At 39.7% G+C, this 21,761-nt stretch overlaps 1 protein-coding gene across 1 annotated transcript in view; it reads left to right on the forward strand.

The window, feature by feature from the left end:
• The window catches only part of DNAH9 (dynein axonemal heavy chain 9), a 722,341-nt gene that overhangs the window by 47,249 nt on the left and 653,331 nt on the right, over positions 1-21,761 (forward strand). The window contains exons 5-7 of the mRNA XM_007948048.2: positions 3,869-4,080; positions 6,725-6,958; positions 20,562-20,729. Coding sequence (XP_007946239.1) covers positions 3,869-4,080; positions 6,725-6,958; positions 20,562-20,729 — 614 coding nt within the window. The remainder of the gene's footprint in view (positions 1-3,868; positions 4,081-6,724; positions 6,959-20,561; positions 20,730-21,761) is intronic.

Genomic DNA, 21,761 nt, shown 5'->3' on the forward strand with positions numbered 1-21,761 from the left:
TTACATAAAATAACAATCATAGCTGTCTTCTAGGATGCTGGAGCTCCCTTCACAAATTTATTCCTCAAGGTATTGGTGAAAGGTATGTCTTCTGGACTCTCCATTTCTGGCTCTAGGGGTCTAATCTGATAAATCCTTTCTAACAGGCCAATTTCCCTAAGCCTCTGGATACCTTCTTCTACATTAAACCAAGGCAGGTCTGGTACTTCAATTTGACTTAAAGTAAGCCACTGCAGAATCCATGCCTCAGTAAGCCAACCAAATAAACTATTAGATCCTTTCCTAACCTCTCGAGCTGAGACATTGAATGAAGAATCCATACTTAGTGGGCCTAAATAAATAAACTCAGACTGATCCAATCTTACATTCCTTGCACCATTATCCCACACTCTCAGTAGCCATTCCCATACATATTCTCCAGGTTTCTGTCTGTACATGTTAGCAAAATCAAGTAGGTCTTTTCGGGTATCACTTCCTCAGTCACACTTTCTATTTCACCTCTTGGGACTCGCTTGGACTTGACTTTAGTTATCGGCCTAGCAGCAACAATAGATGCTTGAGGCAGTTCCTGAGAACATTCAGGAATATCTTCCATGACCTCTGCCTCAAACAATGATCCACCAGGACCAGTTTGGCTAGTCCCATCAAACTGAGGTGGAGGGGATAATGGTTTTACAGTAATCTGTTCAGATGGGAGGGATTCAACAGAATTTACAGGCTCCATATCCTGATCTTCCTGATTATCTGTCCATATGTTCCCATTCCATGTTTCAGGATCCCATTTTTTTCCAGTCAATGCCCTCACTTTAATGCCAGACACCGTTCTGGATTGGCAATTTAGCTGGCATTGTAATTCAGCCACTCTTACAATAAGACTCTGGGTTTGGTTTTCAAAGATATCAGCTCTGTTAGTAGAAGCTCTAAGGCTTTCTTTCAGAGCACAGCTGGAAGCACTGAGGTCTTTTACGTGGTGCTTAAGCCGAGACTCAGCAGCTTTGTGCTCATCTCGCTCTTTCACCAATTTATCCAGCATAAGTAGGACCAACCAACCAGCTTCCTTATACTCTTCATTCTAACAAAATTGCAGAAAAGCATCAAATATCCGATCACCCAGAGCATCATTTCTCACAAGTACTTGATCTATTGGTGGTGCTATTTTGTGTTTTAATTTTGCCACCTTACACCACGGATTAGTAGGGCCCTCTTTACTAGCAGACGTAGAGTCACTAGTGTCATCAAAATTAATCAAACTGGAGAACCAATCTAGGAAGCCCATCCTTATGATTTTGTCTCTCTAGAACCACTCCCGGTACCAAATGTATTAGACTGGGTTCTCTAGAGAAACAAAAAACAGCAAAGCTTATATATATATAAAGAGAGAGAGAAATTTATCTTAGGAAAATGTCTCATAAACGTATAGAAGGTGGCAAGTCCAAAGTCCCTGGAGCAAACTTCAGGCTGGAGGCTTTTCCCCGCAGGGGACCAAGAAGCTCAAGGCTGGCAGGCAGTACATCGGCTGTTGACTCCAACGAATGATGAATCCAAGCTCTCCAGGCTGAATGGTGAACTGCTCACTCACGGACAGTTGTCGGCAGCACAACAGAATCCCTATCCACAGAAGAATGTCTCTCTTCCCAGTATATCCTGGAAACAGACCACACCCCTAGAGAAACACCCCTTGGACAGATTGGCCACCCAGAACTCAGTCATCCGATCCCATCATGGGAACAACCATACAGAACTGGGGTCTAGCCAAGTTGACACACAGCTCCAACTATCACATCTTCCAACAAATCTTTGACAGTTTTCTCTGTGGTTTGATTTGTCTCTTCTTGTTCTGCAGTTCCGATTACACATAGGTTATTCCTTTCAATGGTACCCCACATGAACCTTAGGCTTTCTTCATTTTGTTTTGATTTTTTTTTCTGATTGATCCCTTTCCAAAGAAGTATTGAGGTATTTGTATTCAATCTCACTATTTCTTTCTTCCATTGATTCATTTCTACTCCTGTGCCCATTCAATGTGTTACCTATTTCTGAGAATTTAGTATTAATTTTCTTGATTTTTATATGTAGATTTTGTATCATTTCTAATTTTTCATTTATTTTCTCATTTTGTTCTTGTATTATCTTCTGAAATTGTTTTAGGGTTTTCTCTGTGTTTTCCTCAATTTTTCCATTGTTTTCCTTGATCTGTCTCTCAATCCATTGAACATACCTAAATATAGTTCTTTTGAATTCCTTACCAAGGAGTTCCAATGCTGCTTCTTCCTCAGGGATGTGTTCAGGATCTGTATCCTGGTCCCTTGTTTCTACTGCTTTATCTTGCTTCATTGTGTGGACTGTGATGGTTTGTTGTCTCTGAGACATTGTGATATTTTTGTGCTTATATTTAATTGGTTATTGTATGTTGGAGTGATTCTCCCAAGGTTTTCATTTTCTTTGTTTTGTTTGGATGTATCTGAATAAGAAGGGTATTGTGCTCCTATGTTTGCTAGTTGGCAGCATTTTTGCACTCACCACTTATCTCCTTTCCATTCTTCAGCTTCCTATATGTCTGTACTGCCTTTGGCAAGTGGAGCTTATTCTTATATCCCTAGAATCTTAATGACAATGCTGTCACTTTAAATATACAAAATGGCCACCACTTATAAACATTCAAAATGGTTGCACCCTCTGGACAGCCAAAAGTCCACAGCTCAGTTTGTCTCCTTTACTGTTTCATTTTTTAGTCATTAGCCACTGGTGTAGTCATCCATGCAGCCCTTGGTGAGTGTGGCCAATTATTAGGCTAGTTCTCAGGTCCTAACACCATTTGGAAATATTCAGGCTGTGCCTGCCATCAGAATAGCTGACAGTTTGCAGCTCTGTTTGTCTCTTACTCACTGTTTTAATTCAGATTCTTGTACTAGTTGGTGTTTCATCCACTTCTGTGTCCTTCCTTTCAAAGCTCGGGTCTCTATAATTATCTTCTGTATCTGTGTCAATTGGTTTCTCTTTTCTTTATTGAAAAGGGACTGTGTAACTTGTCAGTGTATTCCGCCATCTTACCAAAAATCCTTCTCCTTTCCATTTGTGAATGTCTTTTGTATATTTTCTTAGTGGTTATGGTGAATATTATACTTAACAGCTTTTATTTATGACATTCTGTGGTAAATTGGTACCAATATAACTTCAGTAACATATAAATAATTCTTTGTCTATAGCATTCCTTCCTTCTTTTGCTTTTATCACTAATTATGTCTTTATATTTTATGTGCCCTATAACATAATTTTATTCTTAATTTTTATATGTTTGTTCTTAAAAAACACAAAGGTCAAAACATTTAGAATTATCAAGCATGAATACCTTCTTATAGCCCTTATACTTGTCCATGTATTTCCCTTTATTAGGATCTTTCTTTTTATATATAACTTTGAATTACTTTCTAGTACCTTTTCCCTTCCATCAGTTTTTGAGGCTCAGAGAGGTCATATGTGCCCAAGGTCATAGGATGGTTCAGATCCTAGGCCAGAATTTGAGGACAGGTCTTGTCCTCTGGTTCTAAACTTTATTCTCTGTCATCTGCTTTGCATTACCTCAGAGAGATCACCAGCAAAATAACTGCTAAATATTTATCAAGTGTTCACTATGCATAGAACACTAGATTGGGGCTGCAGGGACAGAAAGAAGTCTAGATTCAGGAACTTTTTAAACACCCCATTAGGCCCTTGGTCAGGGCTCTCCAGATTTCACTGTTGCTGCTCAGGAGCAAGGATGTTTTCTGGAACCAGCCTTCTCCATGCTTTCTTTGTTCAGGAAGGAATTGCAGTCATCCACTTTGCAGATCCTTCTCTTGGATGAGTAACCATCTCTAATTCCTTCCAGCTCTAACAGAAGCACAGGAAATCCACATTCATTTGATGCCACTCTACTGCCACTTGGAAACCATTGAGAGTGTGGAGTTTCCCAAGGTGAAACCACAGCTACGGCCTTTGCTCCATGTGGTCTGTCTGATTTGGGCTACGTGCAAGGACTACCGCTCCCCAGGAAGGCTCACAGTCCTGCTCCAGGAGATCTGCAACCTTCTCATCCAGCAGGTTGGCCAACCAGAATCCCAACAAATTCTCCCAGGGGTCTGGTTGGCACTGGTTGTAGGAAAAAGTAAACTGTTCATTTCTTAGAGAAATGATATGTTTCAAATAGTCTTCACGTGTGAATTATTTTACTGTCACAAGCCACTAATTCACAAGACTTTTTAGGAGTAGTACTGGAATACATAGCTGACCTCTTCTTCCTTTCCCTCTGCCTAAGACTAGGGGGTGGGGTGAAAGACAAAAGTAGTAAATTTCAGCCTCTTTAATGATCTGTGCAGATGGGTTGATATTAAGTTGGCAGAATAGCCTAGCAATTAAGAATGCTGGCTCCAGAGTTAGACTCTTAGTTGCTATTCAGTCAGTTCCAACTCATGGTGACCCTGTGTGTAACAAAACAGAATGTTACCTGTGCTGTATTCATGATCATTGGTTTGTTTGAATCCATTGTGGTTGCCATGTGGTTGTGTCATTCTCATTGAGGGTCTTTCTTTCCTTCACTTGCCCTCTACTTTACCAAACATGAAATCCATATCCAGCAATTGGGCCCTCCTGATGACAGCCCAAAGTAAGTGAGTCAACATCTCAGACAATATTCTGTGATTCATATGGGTTTCATTGGCAGATTTTCCTCAGGTTGATCACCAGGCCGTTCTTCTTAGTCTGTCTTAGTCTAGAAGCTATGCTGAAACCTGTCCACCATGGGTGACCCTGCTGGTCTTTGAAATACTGGTGGCATAGTTGGAAACATCACAGCAACATGTATACCACCACAGTACAGCAAACTGACAGATAGGTGATGGGTGTCAACTATCTTGTGCCAAATCCTGTCTTCACCACTTGTTAACTGTGTGCCAGGGCAAGTTACTTCTCTGATCTTGGCCTCAGTGTCCTCTGTACAATGGTAAAAATAAGAGAACCTATCTCAAAGGGTGGATTTGTGAATGTGAGGCTTCAGTAAGATAACAACATCAGGGATGCCCTGCACATTGTAAAATATGTCTTTGAGCTATTGAGAAATAACTTCTTGGGTTACACAGTTCTTTCACCTCCCATTTAGGGACTCTTAAACAAGGAGAATTGTGGTTAAGGCATTGGGCTGCTAACCAAAAGGTAGGCAGTTTGAAGCCACCAGCTGCTCCACGGGAAGAAGATGAGGCAATCTAGTTGTGTAAGGATTTACAGTCTTGGAAACCCTATGGTGTCTCTGTAAGTCTGAATTGACTCGATGACAGCAAACAGGACAACGTGGACCTCTAGAAGTGCAGAACCTAGGCTTAAGGAGTTTCAAGTGATTTTCTGTGAAATTCATTTGTTTTACCTCCAAGGAACCCTGACCCTGAGAAAACAAGAAAGAAGTTTAAAGAGTAGCTAATAAGAATTAACATTATGGAGCACACTGCAGGCTGAAAAATGTTCTTACATACATGATCTGGGTTGATTTTCAGATAAACCCTATGTGATAAACAGGGAAGGCCTTATTATTCTCATTTGAAGACATGGGCTCAGGCTCAGAGAGGTTAACTAACAGAGTTGCCTAAGGACACTGAAACCAGCACATGAACCCAGGTTGTTTGGCTCCTAGACCAGCACTTTTCCATCATTCATGTCTATCTATCAGGATCCTTGCTTGAAAGTGTCAGAAAACCCAACTAAAACTGGCATCAGTAGAAAGATAATTTATTGGTTCAAGTACCTTGGAAGAGTCCCTGGGTGGTGCAAATGGTTAAGTGCTCAGCTGCTAAATGAAGGATTTGAGGTTGAGTCCATCCATAGGCACTTTGAAAGAAAAGCCTGGCTGTCAGCTTCTGAAAAATCATCCTTTGAAAACCCTATGAAGCAGAGTTCTACTCTGACACACATGGGATTGCCATGTGTTAGAATTGACCAGAGGGCAACTTGTTTGTTTATTTGGTTTTTGGCACCTTAAAAGTCCAGGGGTAAGGCTAGCTCCAGGCCTGGCTTACTCTAGGGGTCAGATACCATTGTCAGGACCCAGTTTGCTCTGCCTTTCTTTCTGGTGGTTGTGATAATTGTCCAGTAGCTCTAGTTTCAGAGTTTTCTATGTTCAAGTATCTTGGACAGGGAAATAATTATGGCCCAAAGAATGCTTGTACTTGAATTATTTTATTATCACAAGTAAAAAGTCACAAAAGAACACCTGGGAAAGAACATCTTTCCCGCCCTTGCTGGTTCAGTGTCAGGAGCTCTGGTAGTGTAGTACCTAAGGCACTTGACTGCTAACCAGAAGGTAGGTGGTTCAAACCCACCAGCCACTCCTCAGAAGGAAAGTTGGGCAATCTACTTCTGTAGTGATACTGCCTCAGAAACCCAAGGAGGGGTCGCTATGAGTCGGGTCCAACTCAACAGTACATAACAACAACAACAGTTGTTTCAGTAAAAGTATCATTGTGTTTCTTTGTTTCTGATTCATCACTTGCATATCCCTCACCCAATCCATGTGGCTTGAGGGCTGCAAAAATTATTTGGCTTAAACTAGGTTCCAGTCTACCTCTGGAACTGAATCTGGAGTCAAGTATTTCCTATGGTATTCCTCTAGCTATTTTTTAATTCAGAGTTGATGTTGGCAAAGTTATACATGACCCATACCTGCAGCCAGACTAGTGATACTAATCTTTTTATATTCCAGGCCTCTACTTATCTTAGCCCAGAAGATCTCCTGAGAAGTGAGATAGAAGAAAGTCAGAGGAAACTGCAAGTGGTTGTAGACACTTTGAGCTTCTTCAAACAAGTGTTTAGGGACAGAAGGGATAATCTCCATACTTACTTTAAAGAGAACCAGGAAATGAGAGAATGGGATTTCCAATCTTCTTTGGTCTTCATGCGATTGGATGGTTTCCTGAGACGACTACATGTGGTAGAGGTAGGTGTGCTCATTCGGTTCAGGTTCCCATGTTCATACAGGTATAAGGAATCCAAGAATCCAGAGAAAAGAAAGACCAACATGGTGGCCAACCCTCTACTGGTTGGAAGAATCCATAATAAGTGTTCAATAAATAGTTGCCATTTGAATTGATCATCTTCTGAGGGTTCTATTAGTAGTTTAGGAAATTCTGATCATAGACCTGTTAAGGAAGAAGGCCCAAGATATGAGTCAGCTAATTCAGTGGTTTTCAAATTGTTTATAGTTTTTTTACTTTGTTTCAAATAAGTTCTTACTAAAAAGTTCAATGACAAAAAATGAAAGTGAGTGCTGTTCTGGATGCAGTTAAGGAAATTCCACTAAGGTGGCCAGTTAGAATTTCTCCTCCACTCTCCTACTGTCACGGTGCCGCCGAAAACCATGAAAACTAGTGAGTACCTGTGCAGGGAAGTATAACGTTTGTCTGAAGTTGCATTTCCCCTCTGGTAGCATAGTGCCTAAGGCACTTGACTGCTAACCAGAAGGCTGGTGGTTCAAACCCACCAGCCACTCCTCGGAACGAAGGTTGGGCAATCCTACTTCTGTAGTGATACCACCCTGGAAACCCAAGGAGGGGTCACTGTGAGTTGGGGCCAACTTGACAGCACATAACAACAACAACAACATGGATTTTAGTTTAGATTTCAGGCTATAAAGACATAGCGTTTTTCTTCTTATTGTTCAATCCTCAGAATTTAATATGGTTAACAGTTCTTTTAACATTTTACAACTATACATTTATGGATTGGACTTTGGGAAAGGGTAGTAGGCAAAATAAAGTGAAACATACTTGACCTAAAACTTATTTGAGGAATTCAGTGACAAGTTCAATAGTAGGACAGTAGACAAGGGGAAGAAGAAGGAATTACAATCATATTTTAAACTATTATCAACAGATTTGTATTGAAGAAAGATGTGTAGGGAAGGGGCTGTGTTGTGAGGACATGAAGATACGAGTTTGAATCTGTTCATTTCAGTTCAAAAAAATTTCTCCAGCACAAGCATGTACTAGCCACTGAGCTAAGTACTAGGAATACAAGGATAACTGAAATGTGGTTTGCACATAAAAAGCATGAGGGCCATCAGACAGGAGAAGGTACATAAACTAATGGAAGAGATTTAGGGGTGCAAGGATACAGAAGCAGGAACCATGTGTAAGGTGTACTAAATATAGTGCTATAGGTGAGGCTAGTGTGTTATTGGGAGCATTAGAAGAGAGACCTCTAGTCCAGTGGGGTTCAGAGAAAGTGGGGAGCATAAGAGGAAATTAATTTTGAACCCTCCATAGGAATTTCCCTGAGAAAGAAGATAGGACATAGAGACAGAAAATGTTTAAGGGAGAAAGCCAGAAGCTAGATCTTATGAAAGGCATACCTTAAATCCTTTATCAGGATCACAGAGAGTGTAAATAATTGATACCCAGCTTTATCCTAATGCCCACTTCTCACGTAGCCATTTCCATTACAGCTCTTGATGCACAACCTCTCCTCCCCTCCCCCTCCACTCTTTATTTCTCTCATCTCCAAGAATCAGCTGCTTTGCTATTGTTTAGCCAGAGGTGACTGACACTCCCACTTCGACTTGCCCTTGGCTTGAGCTTACCAAAGTGGAATAAGTGGCTGCAGTTTGCAGTGGTCAAATCTGCACACTCCAGTTCTGCGGACGGCCTCTAAAGTGGCATAGCTTAGGAGTGACTGCTTGGGCTGGGTCCTTGGATCTGTTTGCACATGCTAATGATAGGACTTTGCATATAGACAGCTCTTCTAACATTAGAGTGACTAATCTACTTGGTATATTCAATAAATATAAGCAACAATGGCTGCCAGTCTCCCTGGGGTCATTACCTGCATGATAGTCTTCTCTTGGGCTGCTTTTCCTTTCTGAATCAAAGGCACAGATGTATAAAAAGCCATTGCCCCAGTTTAATTAAAGGATGACTCGAATGTCACCATGCTCTCTGTCTTGCTGCTTCTTCCCCTGTTGTCTGTCCTTTGCTTTAGTTTACTCTTTTGCTCTTGTGCCCAGCTCTACCATTTCTTTCTTCATGGGTGGTGCAAACAGTTAATGTGCTTACCTACTAACCGAAAAGTTGGAGATGTGAGTCCACCCAGAGGCACCTGGAAAGAAATGCCTGACAATCTACTTCTGAAAAGAAGCCCTTAAAAACCCTATGCAGCACAGTTCTGCTCTGACACACCTGGGGCCCCCGTGAGTAGGAATTTACTCAACAGCAACTGGTTACTGGCTTCCCTTTCCCTCACTCTTTTTCCTCCTCTTTTTACTTGTCTCCCTTACCTTTCTCTCTCCCTCTCTCTTTCTCTGTTTCTCTTACATCTTTGTTCACCCTGAATATCTCTGATTTTAGTTTTCCCCATGGCTGCTTATTTCCCCCATTGCTTGTGTTTCCTCCCCTTTTTAGTTTTCCGTCTTCCAAATGTTTGCTCAGACTCATCCCCCTGCCCTTTGCCACCCCCACACCCCTTTCTTTCCCCTTCATAGTGCAGTGCAGTGGGAAATAGGACTATTGATCTGACTTCTGGCATATTTCATGTAGGCCTTTAGTTAACATTCTTTGTATCTCTGTGATCAATACCTGTTTGAGATCAGATTAATCTGCTTCTTTCCAGCAAGAATTAGCATGAATTTAGCCTTATTTATCATTCATGTCACGGTTCTAATACAATATATGGCCACCAAGATGTTGGTAGCTATAATCATTAAATACGTGAACCCAAGTTAATAAAATGACATCACAGTGTCTGCCCCACTGCCTGTTCATGCCAACACATCAACCTTGTGAAGAGCTGGCTTTTAACCTCCATGGCTCTCTCAAATTATTTTTTTCCCTCTGATTTGTGTTGCTTTTTTGCTCTTTTGCACAAAAGAGTTTTGTTGTACAGATATCAGCTCTTTACCTCTGGATGCCTGCTAAATGAAAGGGGAAGGCTAGGAAGGAGGTAGTATATTGCCGAGTAGTTTTCAGCAGGTTTATTGTAGTCAGATTAATTGCATTCTCAGGATGCCATTGTTCTCCTCTTCATCATCACACCCATGATACAGCAAATCTCTTATAAAACTAAGGAGAGAAGGGAATAGGAATGGGGATTTAACAAGTTGCAGGAACCTACATTTTGCCTGTTTCCTTACAATTATCATAATGACTAGGCATCAATACCCTTATTTTAACAAATGAACACAATTAAGTTGAATAGACAAATTAACGTGCCCATGGTCACACAGCTGAGAGAGATGTAGCTGGGATTTATACCAGGGCCCTATGGTTCCAAGTATTGTCTTGTCATCAAACTTTTATATCCCCAGGGAGTTCTAAAGGTTACCCATTCTCCCTTTCCTCCTTCCTCCTATTTTGAGGATCCCAAACTGATTACATGATTTATTCTGCCCTGTACATTCTATTTTTAACTATATGATTTCTAGGGCTTTTTATCTAAATATATTATTTGTGTAAAAATCTAATTCTCATTACATGAAAGGGCCTTATTTGGCTTTATAACTTACTAAGAAAACCTCAAACCATGTAAAATCTTTGCAATTTGAATAAATAGTCAGAAATCAAAGAGGAAAAGAATCATTCAGTTGCCTCTTGCGTTTTTCTCTTACTTTGCCTTTCAGCACACACACACACACATATACACTGAGTTAACTTTTGTGACATAATATTGTAGATTCTGCAGATCCCCTGTTTATGTTTCTGCCTGCAGCCTCTTCCTTCCATACAATGCAGTAAGCAGCTTAGAGAGAACTCTCATTTCTTTCATTATAAAACTGCTGTAAAGCTGTGATTCACTTGGAGACAAAATGATTTCCTGTTGCGGCTTTATGCGAAGCAATTAGCAGGGAGATAGGTAATAAGCTGACCTAATATACACAGCTTTTTCTTTTGCTCTTTCCACCATCTCCAGCCACTCTGCCGTCTCCTTTCATTCAGAGCCTAATTGGGCTGGCTTTTCTTACAGCCCGGCTGGAACATGTAGTCACATATAAGACCATTAGCAGTATAAGGTTGGCAGCAGTGGAAAGGTAAAGAAAACAGTCTTTTTCCAAATGACCTTTGCGATTTTCATCTATGAATGTCTGCTTTGTGCTCTCCCTTAATGAATTCTGAAGACATTTCTTTTAAGATGGGTGGCGTGGCCTCTGCTTTGAGAGTGGGGGTGGTGTTTGCCAGGCTTGCCATTATTCCTGATGCTGATTCTTCACCTCCTGGGCCATAGCTCAGATGGAATCCTCCCTCCCCAAGCACCATTAAATGTTGCACAGATTTTCTTAGGAATGGGACCTGATCAGTCCAGGAAGCTGCTTGGGATCCCAGTGCTTTTTGTGATATCAGTCTTTAAAGAAGAAATCAAATGCCCCCTTTATATGATATTATGCATATACTACCAACCTAATCTAATGGTATCAATATGATCATAATTAATTATAATAGCTACCATTTACTGAAGTCTTACAAGACATTTCTCACATAACTCTAGCACATGGCAAGTTAAGTGATGTTGTCCTCATTTATAGATTAGGAAAGTGAGACTTGGAAAGTTAAGTGCATCATTTTAGACAACATAGCGATTAAATCTACCACCCTCCTGTCATTTTGTCATACTGTAGTATCTTGCATATTGTTATGATGTTGGAGGTTGTACCACTGGTATTTCAAATACCAGCACAGTCACCCACGATGGTCAGATTTCAGCAGACTGGGAAGAAAGGCCTGGCAATCTACTTCTGAAAGTTTGCCAATGAAAACCTTTTGGATCACAACAGAATATTGTCTGGTGTAGTGGTGGAAAGTAAGCACAACCGTACCATTGATCATGAGGATGGTATAAGGCTGGGCAACATTTCATTCTGTTACACACAAGGTTGCGCTCAGTCGGAGCTCACATAATGGCAACTAACAATAACATCTAGTAAATGGTAGAACAAGGGTTGTGTGAACCTAGGTTTTTTTTGCCTTAAATCCAAGGCTCTGTTCACTATGGCATATGGCATATCCTTGAACTTGATATTTTCAAACTGATGACAAAACAGTTAAAGCTCAACTATTAGGCAAAAGGATGGTGGTTCAGTCCTACCCAGAGGCACCTTAGAAGATGAGTCTAGTGCTCTGCTTCCAAAAATCACAGACTTGAAAACCTGTGGAGCAGTTCTACTTTGCACACATGGGTTTGCCATGAGTTGGAAGTGACCTAATGCAACTAACAATAAGATGTAGAATATTTCATGTGAATTATTGGGATTAATAAAAATGCTTATTGAAAAAGATCATTTATACTGCTGATAGGAGTAATTGCCTTTTATCTCTTTTGAGAGGACTTTTAGATAAACACTGAACCACTGTTGCCCCCACTCTCCTAAAATAGAATAATGTAAATATTTTAAAAGTCAAAGATATAATTATGATTATTATGATAAATCTAATTTTATAATGGTAAGACAATTTCCCATCTGATTCAGGAATCTTCTCTGCAATACCTCTGACATCAAATTTTTACTCAACAGCCAACATAATACGACTAGAGAAAGACTAAGAGTTTTCCCCTTGAAATCAGAAAAAAGGCAAGGGTCCTTGCTCTCACCATCTCTACTCAATATTGTAATAGAAACCCTAGTCAGAGCAATAAGACAAGAAAAAGAAATGAAATGTATCCAGTTTGGAAAAGAAGAAGTAAAATTATCTCTTTGTGGATGGTATGATCCTATGTGTAGAAAAGTCCCTACTAATTCACAAGGAAACTTATAGAGCTAATAGAGGAATTTAGCAAATGCAGGGTATAATGTCAGCAAACAAAAATCACTTGGGTTTCTGTACACCAGCAATGAGACATCTGAAAGGAAAATTAGGGAAACTATTTAATTTGCGATCATATCTAAAACAATAAAACATGTAGGAATAAATGTAACCAGGGGCATGAAGGCCTCTAACATATGGAAAACTATAAAACACTGCTGAAAGTGATTAAAAATAACTTAAATAAATGGAAAGATGTTCCATGTTCACAGATTAGAAGACTTAATATTGTAAAGATTTCAATACTATCTAAAACAATCTATAGATTCAACACAATCCTGATCAAAATCCCAACAGCCTTCTTTAGAGAAATAGAAAAACCAATACTCAACTTTATATATAATGGCAAGAGGCTGTGAGTAGCTAAAGCAATGTTGAAAAAGAAGAACAAAGTAGGAGGACTTATACTTCTTGATTTTAAAATACACTGTATGGCCTTCAATGAGATGGATTGACATGGTGGCTGCAGCAGTTAGCTCAAGTATAGCAAGGATCATGGAGATGGTGTGGGATCAGGCAGTGTTTCATTCTGCTGTGTATGGGGTCACTATGAGTCAGAAATGACTTGACGGCACCTAACAACAACATAACAACAATATAGCTACAGTAATAAAAACAGCCTAGTACTAGTATAATAACAGAATAAATTGAGAGTCCAGAAGTAAACCTATAATTCTGTGGTCAACTGATTTTTGGCAAGGATGCTAAATCTATTTAATGGAGAAAGAAGAGTCTTTTCAATGAATAGTGCTGAGAAATGCAGAAAAATTAAACAGGATTCATGCCTCACACCATACACAGAAACAAATTCAAAATGGATTAAGGACCTAAATGTACAAACTAAAACCATAAAATTCTTAGAAGAACAAGCAAGGCCAATGCTGTCAGGCCTAGCTTTCAGTAATGGATTATCTAGTATAATAACAAAAACACAAAGTATAAAAGACAAAATAAATAAATAGAACCTCATAAAAATTAAAAACTTTTGTTCATTAAAAGACTTTACCAAAAAAGTGAAAAGACATTCTACTGACTGAGAAAATATTTTTGGAAACTATATATCTAATAAGAATATAATAACCCAAATATACATGAAACTTTGACAACAACAAAAAGACAGCCCAACCTCAAAATGAACAAAAGACTTAGATGTTTCACCCAAGAGGAAATTCAAATAACCATTAAGTGCATGAAAAGATATTCATTACCTACCAGAGAGATGCAAATCAAACCACAATAAGATACCACTTCACTCCCACTTGGATAGATAAGATAAAAAAAAAAAAAGTAGAGTAACATATTTCATTGGGGATATGAGCAAATTGGAACTGTAATCCATTTCTGGTAGGAATGTGAAATAGTGCAGCCATTGCAGAAAAAAGTGAAAATAGAACTACCATATGATCCAGCAATTCCATTCCTAGATATATACCTGAAAGACTTGAAAGATGAGACTCAAAAAGAGACTTGTCTGCCAATATTCACTGAAGTACTACTCCAATAGGTGAAAACATCCTGACATCCCAGCTAATTAGGCCATGAACAGAAGAATGAATAAACAAAATATGCTTATATACAATGGAATACTGCTCAGACAGTAGGAGAAATGAAGTCCTGACAGTATAAATGAAGCTGGAAGATATGCTGAGTGAAATGAGTCAGTCACAAAATAACAAAATATTGTATTTCTTTTACACAGAATGACAGGAAGAAGACATGTATAGAAACCAAAGTTTATCAGTGGATACCAGGAGCAGGGGGAAGGATGGTTGACATTGATGAAGATATAGCATTGATTAAGGGAACAGTTGCGTAGTGTATTACTGTAATTACAGTCAATAAGTTGTACACCTATAAGAAGTTGGATTGGCAAAAGTTGTGTCGTAGATATATTTACAATGATGAGCAAAAAAATAAATAGTAGCTGCTGAGACTGCTTATGTATAACCAAACACTGCATGAGATTTGGTTCCTTGGTTTAGAAGTTTAGGGTCATGATTGAATGGGACATCCCAGTTAATTGGCCTAATAATGTGTTTAGTGCTTTTGTTTTATTTCCTAGTTTATCTGTAGTGCCTAGAGTCTTAAAAGCTTTCAAGTAACCATCCAAGGCAAAATAATTGGTCTCTGTCACCTGGAACAGCAGCAGAAGAAGGATAGTCAGGAATAGGAAGAGGATATGGAATATGTGGTTAATTGACTCCATGAACAACTGCCACCATTCCAATGAGACCAGAAGAACTGGATGGTGCCCAGCTACCATTACTGAACATTTTGGTCAAAGATTCTATAGAAGAATCCTGATCAAAAGGGGAAAAATACAAAGCAGAATTTAAAATTTTCACAAACTCAGCTTTCTGGAGCCACGGAGGGTAAATGAACCCCTGAAAATATTGCCCTGAGATAATCTTTAAGCATTTAACCAAAAATATCCCCTAAAGATCATCTTAAAACCAAACAATAATTTAGCTTAACTGGTTAAAAAAAAAAAAAAAAATCTACTGTGAGCATTTTGCTCTTTTAAGAAGTATCTAACCCACTGATATAAAGTCAATTCTGGCTCATAACAGAATGTGTATGGTTTGGTGAACAGGAAACCAATATGTTCTGTAAACTTTCACACAAATGGTTAAAAAAAAAAAAAAAAAAGTCGCCTTGAGAATTATGCTCTTTTAGGAACTATCTCTATGGAATCAAATTTACAACAGCAATTAGAAGATTAGATAAGAACCTTAGGGAGCAGTAAGTTTGTTTTAATGAGAGAGGAACAACTCAGAAAAAGAGTGATAATGGTTGTACAACTTGAAGAATGTAATCAATGTCCCTAAATTGTACATGTAGAAACTGTGGAACTGGTGGTGCACATTTTGCTGTGTATATTCTCAACAACAAATAAATAAATAAATAATATATAGAAGAAGAAGAAAAAAATCTACTAAAATCCATCTAGTAATGGAGAGGTCATTACCTCTCAGCAGCTCATTCTATGGTTACATATTTCTAGACCTTATGTTGTCAGAAGGGACCATTCCCTGGAGAAGGATGTCCTGCTTGGCAGGGCAGAAGGTCGACAAAAGAGGGAAAGGCCTTCAACGAGATGGATTGACACAGTGGCTGCAATGATGGGCTCAAGTATAGCAGGCATCATGGAGCTGGCACGGGATAGGGCAGTGTTTCTTTCTGCTGTGCATGGGGTCGCTATGAGTTGGAAATGACTCAGTGGCACCTAACAACAACAAAACAGGCCTTATATAGTTCTTTATTGAGTTGAGCCACATAAAATTGCCAATTTTGTAGGTAAAAATGGTCAAATATCAGCAATTTCTTAGGTATAGCCTACATTTTGAGGGCAAATCTGCTGTTCTGTCCCACTCTTTCATTTTGCTTGTTCTGTCCTCAAAGACCCTGGTTGATGCAAATGGTTAATGTGCTTGGCTAGTAACCGAAAGGTTGGAGGCTCAAGTCCACCCAGAAGTGCCTTGGAAGGAAGTCATGGTGACCTAATTCTGAGAAATCAGCCCCTGAGAACCCTGTGGAGCACAGTTGTACTCTGGCACACATGAGGTTGTCTATGGCAACTGGTTTTGACCATATAAGCTTCCTCCTTGTACTGAGCAAGGCTGTTTAAATGCTTTATAGTGTTATTGTCAAAAAGCCAGAATAGTGCAGTGTCTGAAAGTACAAACTCCAGAGTCTAAATTCCAGCTCTGCAACATACCAGCCATGTGATTTTTTTGTCAAATCATATCATCTTCCTCAAGTCTCAGTGTCCTTGTTTGAAATTAGAGATACAACAGTATTAGAGATACAACAGTACCATCTCCACAGCATCTCTTTCTCCTTCTTTGGGTAATGATATTATAATTTTCCTTTGGGGACTTTAGTTTGTCCCAAAAACTTCAAAGAAGGCTAACCTCACTTCCCAGCTATAAGGGTAGGCAGGTGATTCCCCCCTCCCAACCCCACAAAAATGCTTCAAGGTACAAAATCAATTTTTATTGATTTTGCAAATTTTTCATCAGAGTTCATGGCTCCTAGATTCTCTATCACCTCATCACTTGCCCTCAGGGGTGCTGTTGCTAAGTCAAACTTTAAAGTACGTACACCCATCCATTCAGCAAATGCTCAGTGTTAGAAACTCTTCCAGGTACCAAGGATATCATGTTAACTTTGGGACTTTTACAACCTACTAGGAAAGATGGACAGGAAATAACCAAATAATGTTTTAATGCCAAGCATGATAAGTGCTCTGAAGAAAACTAAAGTAAGGTAAAGGAATAAATAGAAAGTGCCAGGAGAAGGTGGTTTCAGGGGAGGTCTTTTGATAGGGGGGGTTAGGAAAAGTCTGAAATCTTGAGTTGATCCCCAAATAAATATGCTAACTACCATATGTTTGTTATATTAGATGAGATGATATAAATATTCTTTATTTTCAATGGCCAGAGTTTCCCATAAAATGTTGTTGTTAGCTGCTGTTGATTTGTCACTAACTCATGGAGACCTCAAGCACAAAGCAATGAAACTCTGCTGAGTCCTGTGCCATCTCATGTCAGCTGGGCATCAGACTGTTGTGATCCACAGGGTTTTGCTGGCTGGTTTTTGGAAGTCGATCACTAGGCCTTTCTTCCTAGTCCATCTTAGTCTGGAACCACCACTCAAAGGTGCTGAGCATTGTAGCAGCACGCAAGCCTCCACTGACAGATGGGTAGTGGCCGCACATGAGGTGCATTGGCTGGGAATTGAACATGGGTTTCCCACACAGAAGGCAAGAGCCCTACAACAAGCCACCATTGTCCCCACTCTCCCAAAATAGCATAATTAAAAATACTTCTCTAGTATCTGTGATTACCTGTTACACTGGAGATCAGTCACCTTCCAATGACCACACAAAAAAGCCATGCTTCAAATATTCTTGAGAAATAAAATTGGGAAACAAAATTGTTGTCTAGTCTTCTGATGTAATCCAGCATATCAAAATGCATCTGTCTTTTTAAATGGTTAGAGAGTGTTCTCTAAAATCCAAAGTGACATCCATAGAATTATGAAAAATGTATAGCAAGGTAATGTTACCCAACACAAAATTGCTTCTCATATAAAACTGATTACAACTAAGCACCTTGTGAGAGATTTGAATTACTATTTAAGCCAATTTTATTTAAATAAAATTATGCTTCTCTCTAGCATATAAAGTTGAACATTTAAAAAAATAAAGCCCTCTCTACTTCCCACATATACCAGATGCAAGGGTTTACCAAGACCCTTGCATCTGGTATATGTCTTCCTCTCCTTGGCTGGTGTTACTGCCTTTCCTGTTCTCTTCTCTCTCACTTGAGCTACTTGCTGCCAACCACGCTTAAGTGGAGCTGAGCAAAAATGGTTGTTAGATGACTGTCCAGGAGTCCCTGGGGGGGTGCAAATTTTTAAGCACCTGACTACTAACCAAATGGTTGGCAGTTTGAACCCACCTAGAGGCACCTCAGAAGAAAGACCTGGCAGTCTGCTTCTAAAAGGTCACAGCCATAGAAACCCTATGGACCACAGTTCTACTGTACACATGAGGTCACTATGGTCTGAGTCAACTGCCATATGGCTGTCCAAGGCTGCACAGGTGTCCTGGAAAAGTTGGGACAGTTGGTCACCTTTCAGCATTTCTCAGTACTTTGGCCAATGCTGTCAGACTCACTGTCTCAGTGAGGGAAAGGGTTCAGGTAGACTTCTAATCACCTGATGGCTTCATCTTAGCAGTGGTCACCACAGTGGGAATTTCCTGGATGCTACACAATGGCAAAGAAAAAGAAGACCCTTTTTTTTTTTTTTTTTCCAAAGAAAAAGGAGAAGACCCTCAGTGAGATGCAGTGGCTGCAATGATGGGCGCAAGGATTGTGAGGATGGCACCCGACCATAGGGTCACTATGAGTCAGACTCAACAACACCTAACAACAATAGCTAACATGCAGAATTTGGAATCCTTGGTTGGTACAAACAGTGAAGTGGTTGGCTACTAACCAAATCCTTGAATCCACTTAGAGGTGCCTTAGAAGAAAGGCCTGGCAATCTTTTGAATAATTAACTATTGAAAACCCTATGGAGCACAGTTCTACTGTGACACATGTGAGATCACGATGATTCAGTGTTGACTTCATGGCAGCTGGTTTGGATTATGCAGACTCTGCTGGGTTTTACAGTTTTGGTGTCATAGTGTTTCCTCTTCCTGCCCTTCAGATCTGCTCTCAGGGTAGAAGACCCCATCCAGGGGTCAGCACAAAACACTTGCCAAAATGTCACAAAGGTAACTTTTATCTTCCTCCTTTCTATTGAAAGGGCATGTACACCAATTCAAAGCTATGGAGGGAAGCCCACCTTGGCTTGGAAGTTTTCAGATTTTATGCAGTTCTCATGAAAGATAAATGTAATCTATCAAGTTAGACATATTCAGGATGCTCTGGTCCTGCCAGAGGTGATGTAGACTTCCATTGATTCCAGAACAACTCCTCCTTAAGGATTCTAAATTGTTTTGTCCACCTGTCATTATTTACTTGTGAGCATAGCGGGGATACTGCCACATCAATAACAGTGACCATCATAAGCACTCTGCATATTTATTGTGTGCCAGACATTGACCAAACCCCATTCTGCAAAAACTTACTTAACTCTTACAGCAACTCCTCCATGAGAATAGTAGTATTATCTTGTTACAGATGAAGAAACTGAAATCAGAGAGGTTAAATAATTGCACATTGTCATCCAGTGCTGTAACATTCTGTGTGCACTCGGCAAAGGCACACTGCAGGGGATTCTTGTTCTCTACGGAAGTAAATGCTAAAAATATTGGTGTCACTCCCTGGGCTTGTCTTCAGGACTATTTGAAAGATTTCCTTTCCTGTCAATATCTTTAAGATAGTTGTCTTTCTTGAACCAGACAACATGACTCATTGGAAATTGATTTTATAATAAGTTAATGGCAAAATTACCAATCACATAAACAATTTTATCATTATTACATTTTATTATTTATTGGAGAACACAGATGGAGGCTGAACCATACATTTGATTGTGTATATGTGTGTGAATTTTATTCAGCTATACTCTTTTTGCGTTGTTACTGAGTTTAACCAACAGTTATCTATATCAACCCAGTCTAATAATAAGGTTACAAAACTAGTCAAGCTTCACATTTGCCTAAGCAACCAACACCTCCATATAATTCCAGCTCTTCTCACACTAATTTGAGTGTCATCTGCTGTTATTTATTTATTTATTTTTTTGCCCCATGTATACTCTACTGTGGGGGGCTCCAGTTATGTAGTGGATAAGGCACTTCACTGCTAATCGGTAGGCCAGCAGTTCAAGCCTACCAGCCACTCCGTGGAAGGAAGATGGGACAATCGACTTCCATAAAGATTTATAGTCTTGGAAACCCAATGGGGATCACTATGAATTGGAATCAACTCAATGGCAGTGAGTTTTATTTGTTGGGTTTTTTTTGTTGTTGTTGTTTATGCCCTACTATACTCATGGGTATATTTACAGCATATGTAAATACATATGTAGAAATAATCTCCATCAAATCTATATATATTTGTCGGTATAGTCCCATTTGTGTTCTCACATTTGTTCAGCTTTCATGTCCATCTGTGTATCCACTTGTAGCTTATTGTTATTACTGTTATCGCTGGATTGTGTGTGTAATAACATTTACTCCTGTTCCCTTTAACTCTTTATTTTTTAAAACTCTTTTGTGAATTGTTCCCACAGGATCTTCTGAAGACAACCTTGGATTTCCAGAAACTGGCAAAGCTGGAGTTTAGTGGCATTAGAGGGAATGCCCTGAGTCAGCAGGTCCAGAGAATGTATGATGAATTTCAAGATATGTACAGAGTCTTCTCTGAGTCTTCCTATGATTGCTTGGACCCCCAAAGCATGGTAGGGCTAGAGGGGCAAACTTGCCAGCCTTCTCTCTTTGCTAGACACCTTTATCCTATAGGGTCTGGGTGTTTACTTGCATTTTCCCTATGTGTTTCCTTTGGCTCTGTGGTCCCAATGGTTCTATCAGTGGAGACCCTACTCCTAACTATTCTCTGTGTCAGGAGAAAGATCAGGGAAGGCTGCTTTCAACTTGAGCTGCTCTGACTGATAACCAGAGTGTCAGTGACAGTGAGATGGGTTTGGGGTGATGGTGGTGATAGCTTTGGCTGCTCTTTGGCTTCTTTTGAAGCCTTTAAGTTGTGGGCAGCGACTGTCATGTGAAGGCCAGCCACACTTAGATAGAATTTTATTCATGTCTTGGACCAGCATCAATGAAGCTGTAGCCTAGTTCTAATGACCTGATCCTGGTCCCCAGAGGAGTCCTTGGGATGAAGGAAGGGCCAGGGATGCATTTGTGGGACAGGAACATAAGAGCCCATAACTCACCTATAACCTAGAAAAACGGAGACCTGAATCAATGTTAGCCAATGAGTACAAACCCACAGGTCAAAGAAGAAAAAGGACGAGGGCCAAAACAGACCCGAGAAGGAAATAGCAGAGTTACTGAAGGAGATTTAAGAGTATGGGGGCAGGGGGAGCCAGGTGTCCCAGCACCATTTATTAAAGAGACTGTTCTTTCTGCTTTGAATGGATTTAGTACCCTGCTCAAAACTCACTTGACCGCAGGGGGATTACTGCTTACAGGACACTGAGCTGCTGTTAAGGGTAATAGGAAATATGGAAAGGGATAATGATGATGGTTGAACAACATGATTAATGTAACTAATGTCACTGAATTGTATATGTGAAGAATGTTGAAAGACAATTTGTTGCATATGTATTTACCACAATAAGAAAAGAATATATGAAGGTGCTTATTTCATTCAGTGTGGCATTTTCACGGTTTATCCATGTTGTCACATGTATCAGAACTTCCTTTCTCTAGTCACAAAAGGACAAATATTGTGTGATCTCACTTATATTCTAGAA

Source organism: Orycteropus afer, unplaced genomic scaffold (assembly GCF_000298275.1).
Source record: "Orycteropus afer afer isolate SDZICR_OR568_19922 unplaced genomic scaffold, OryAfe1.0 scaffold00199, whole genome shotgun sequence".
Lineage (NCBI taxonomy): Eukaryota > Metazoa > Chordata > Mammalia > Tubulidentata > Orycteropodidae > Orycteropus > Orycteropus afer.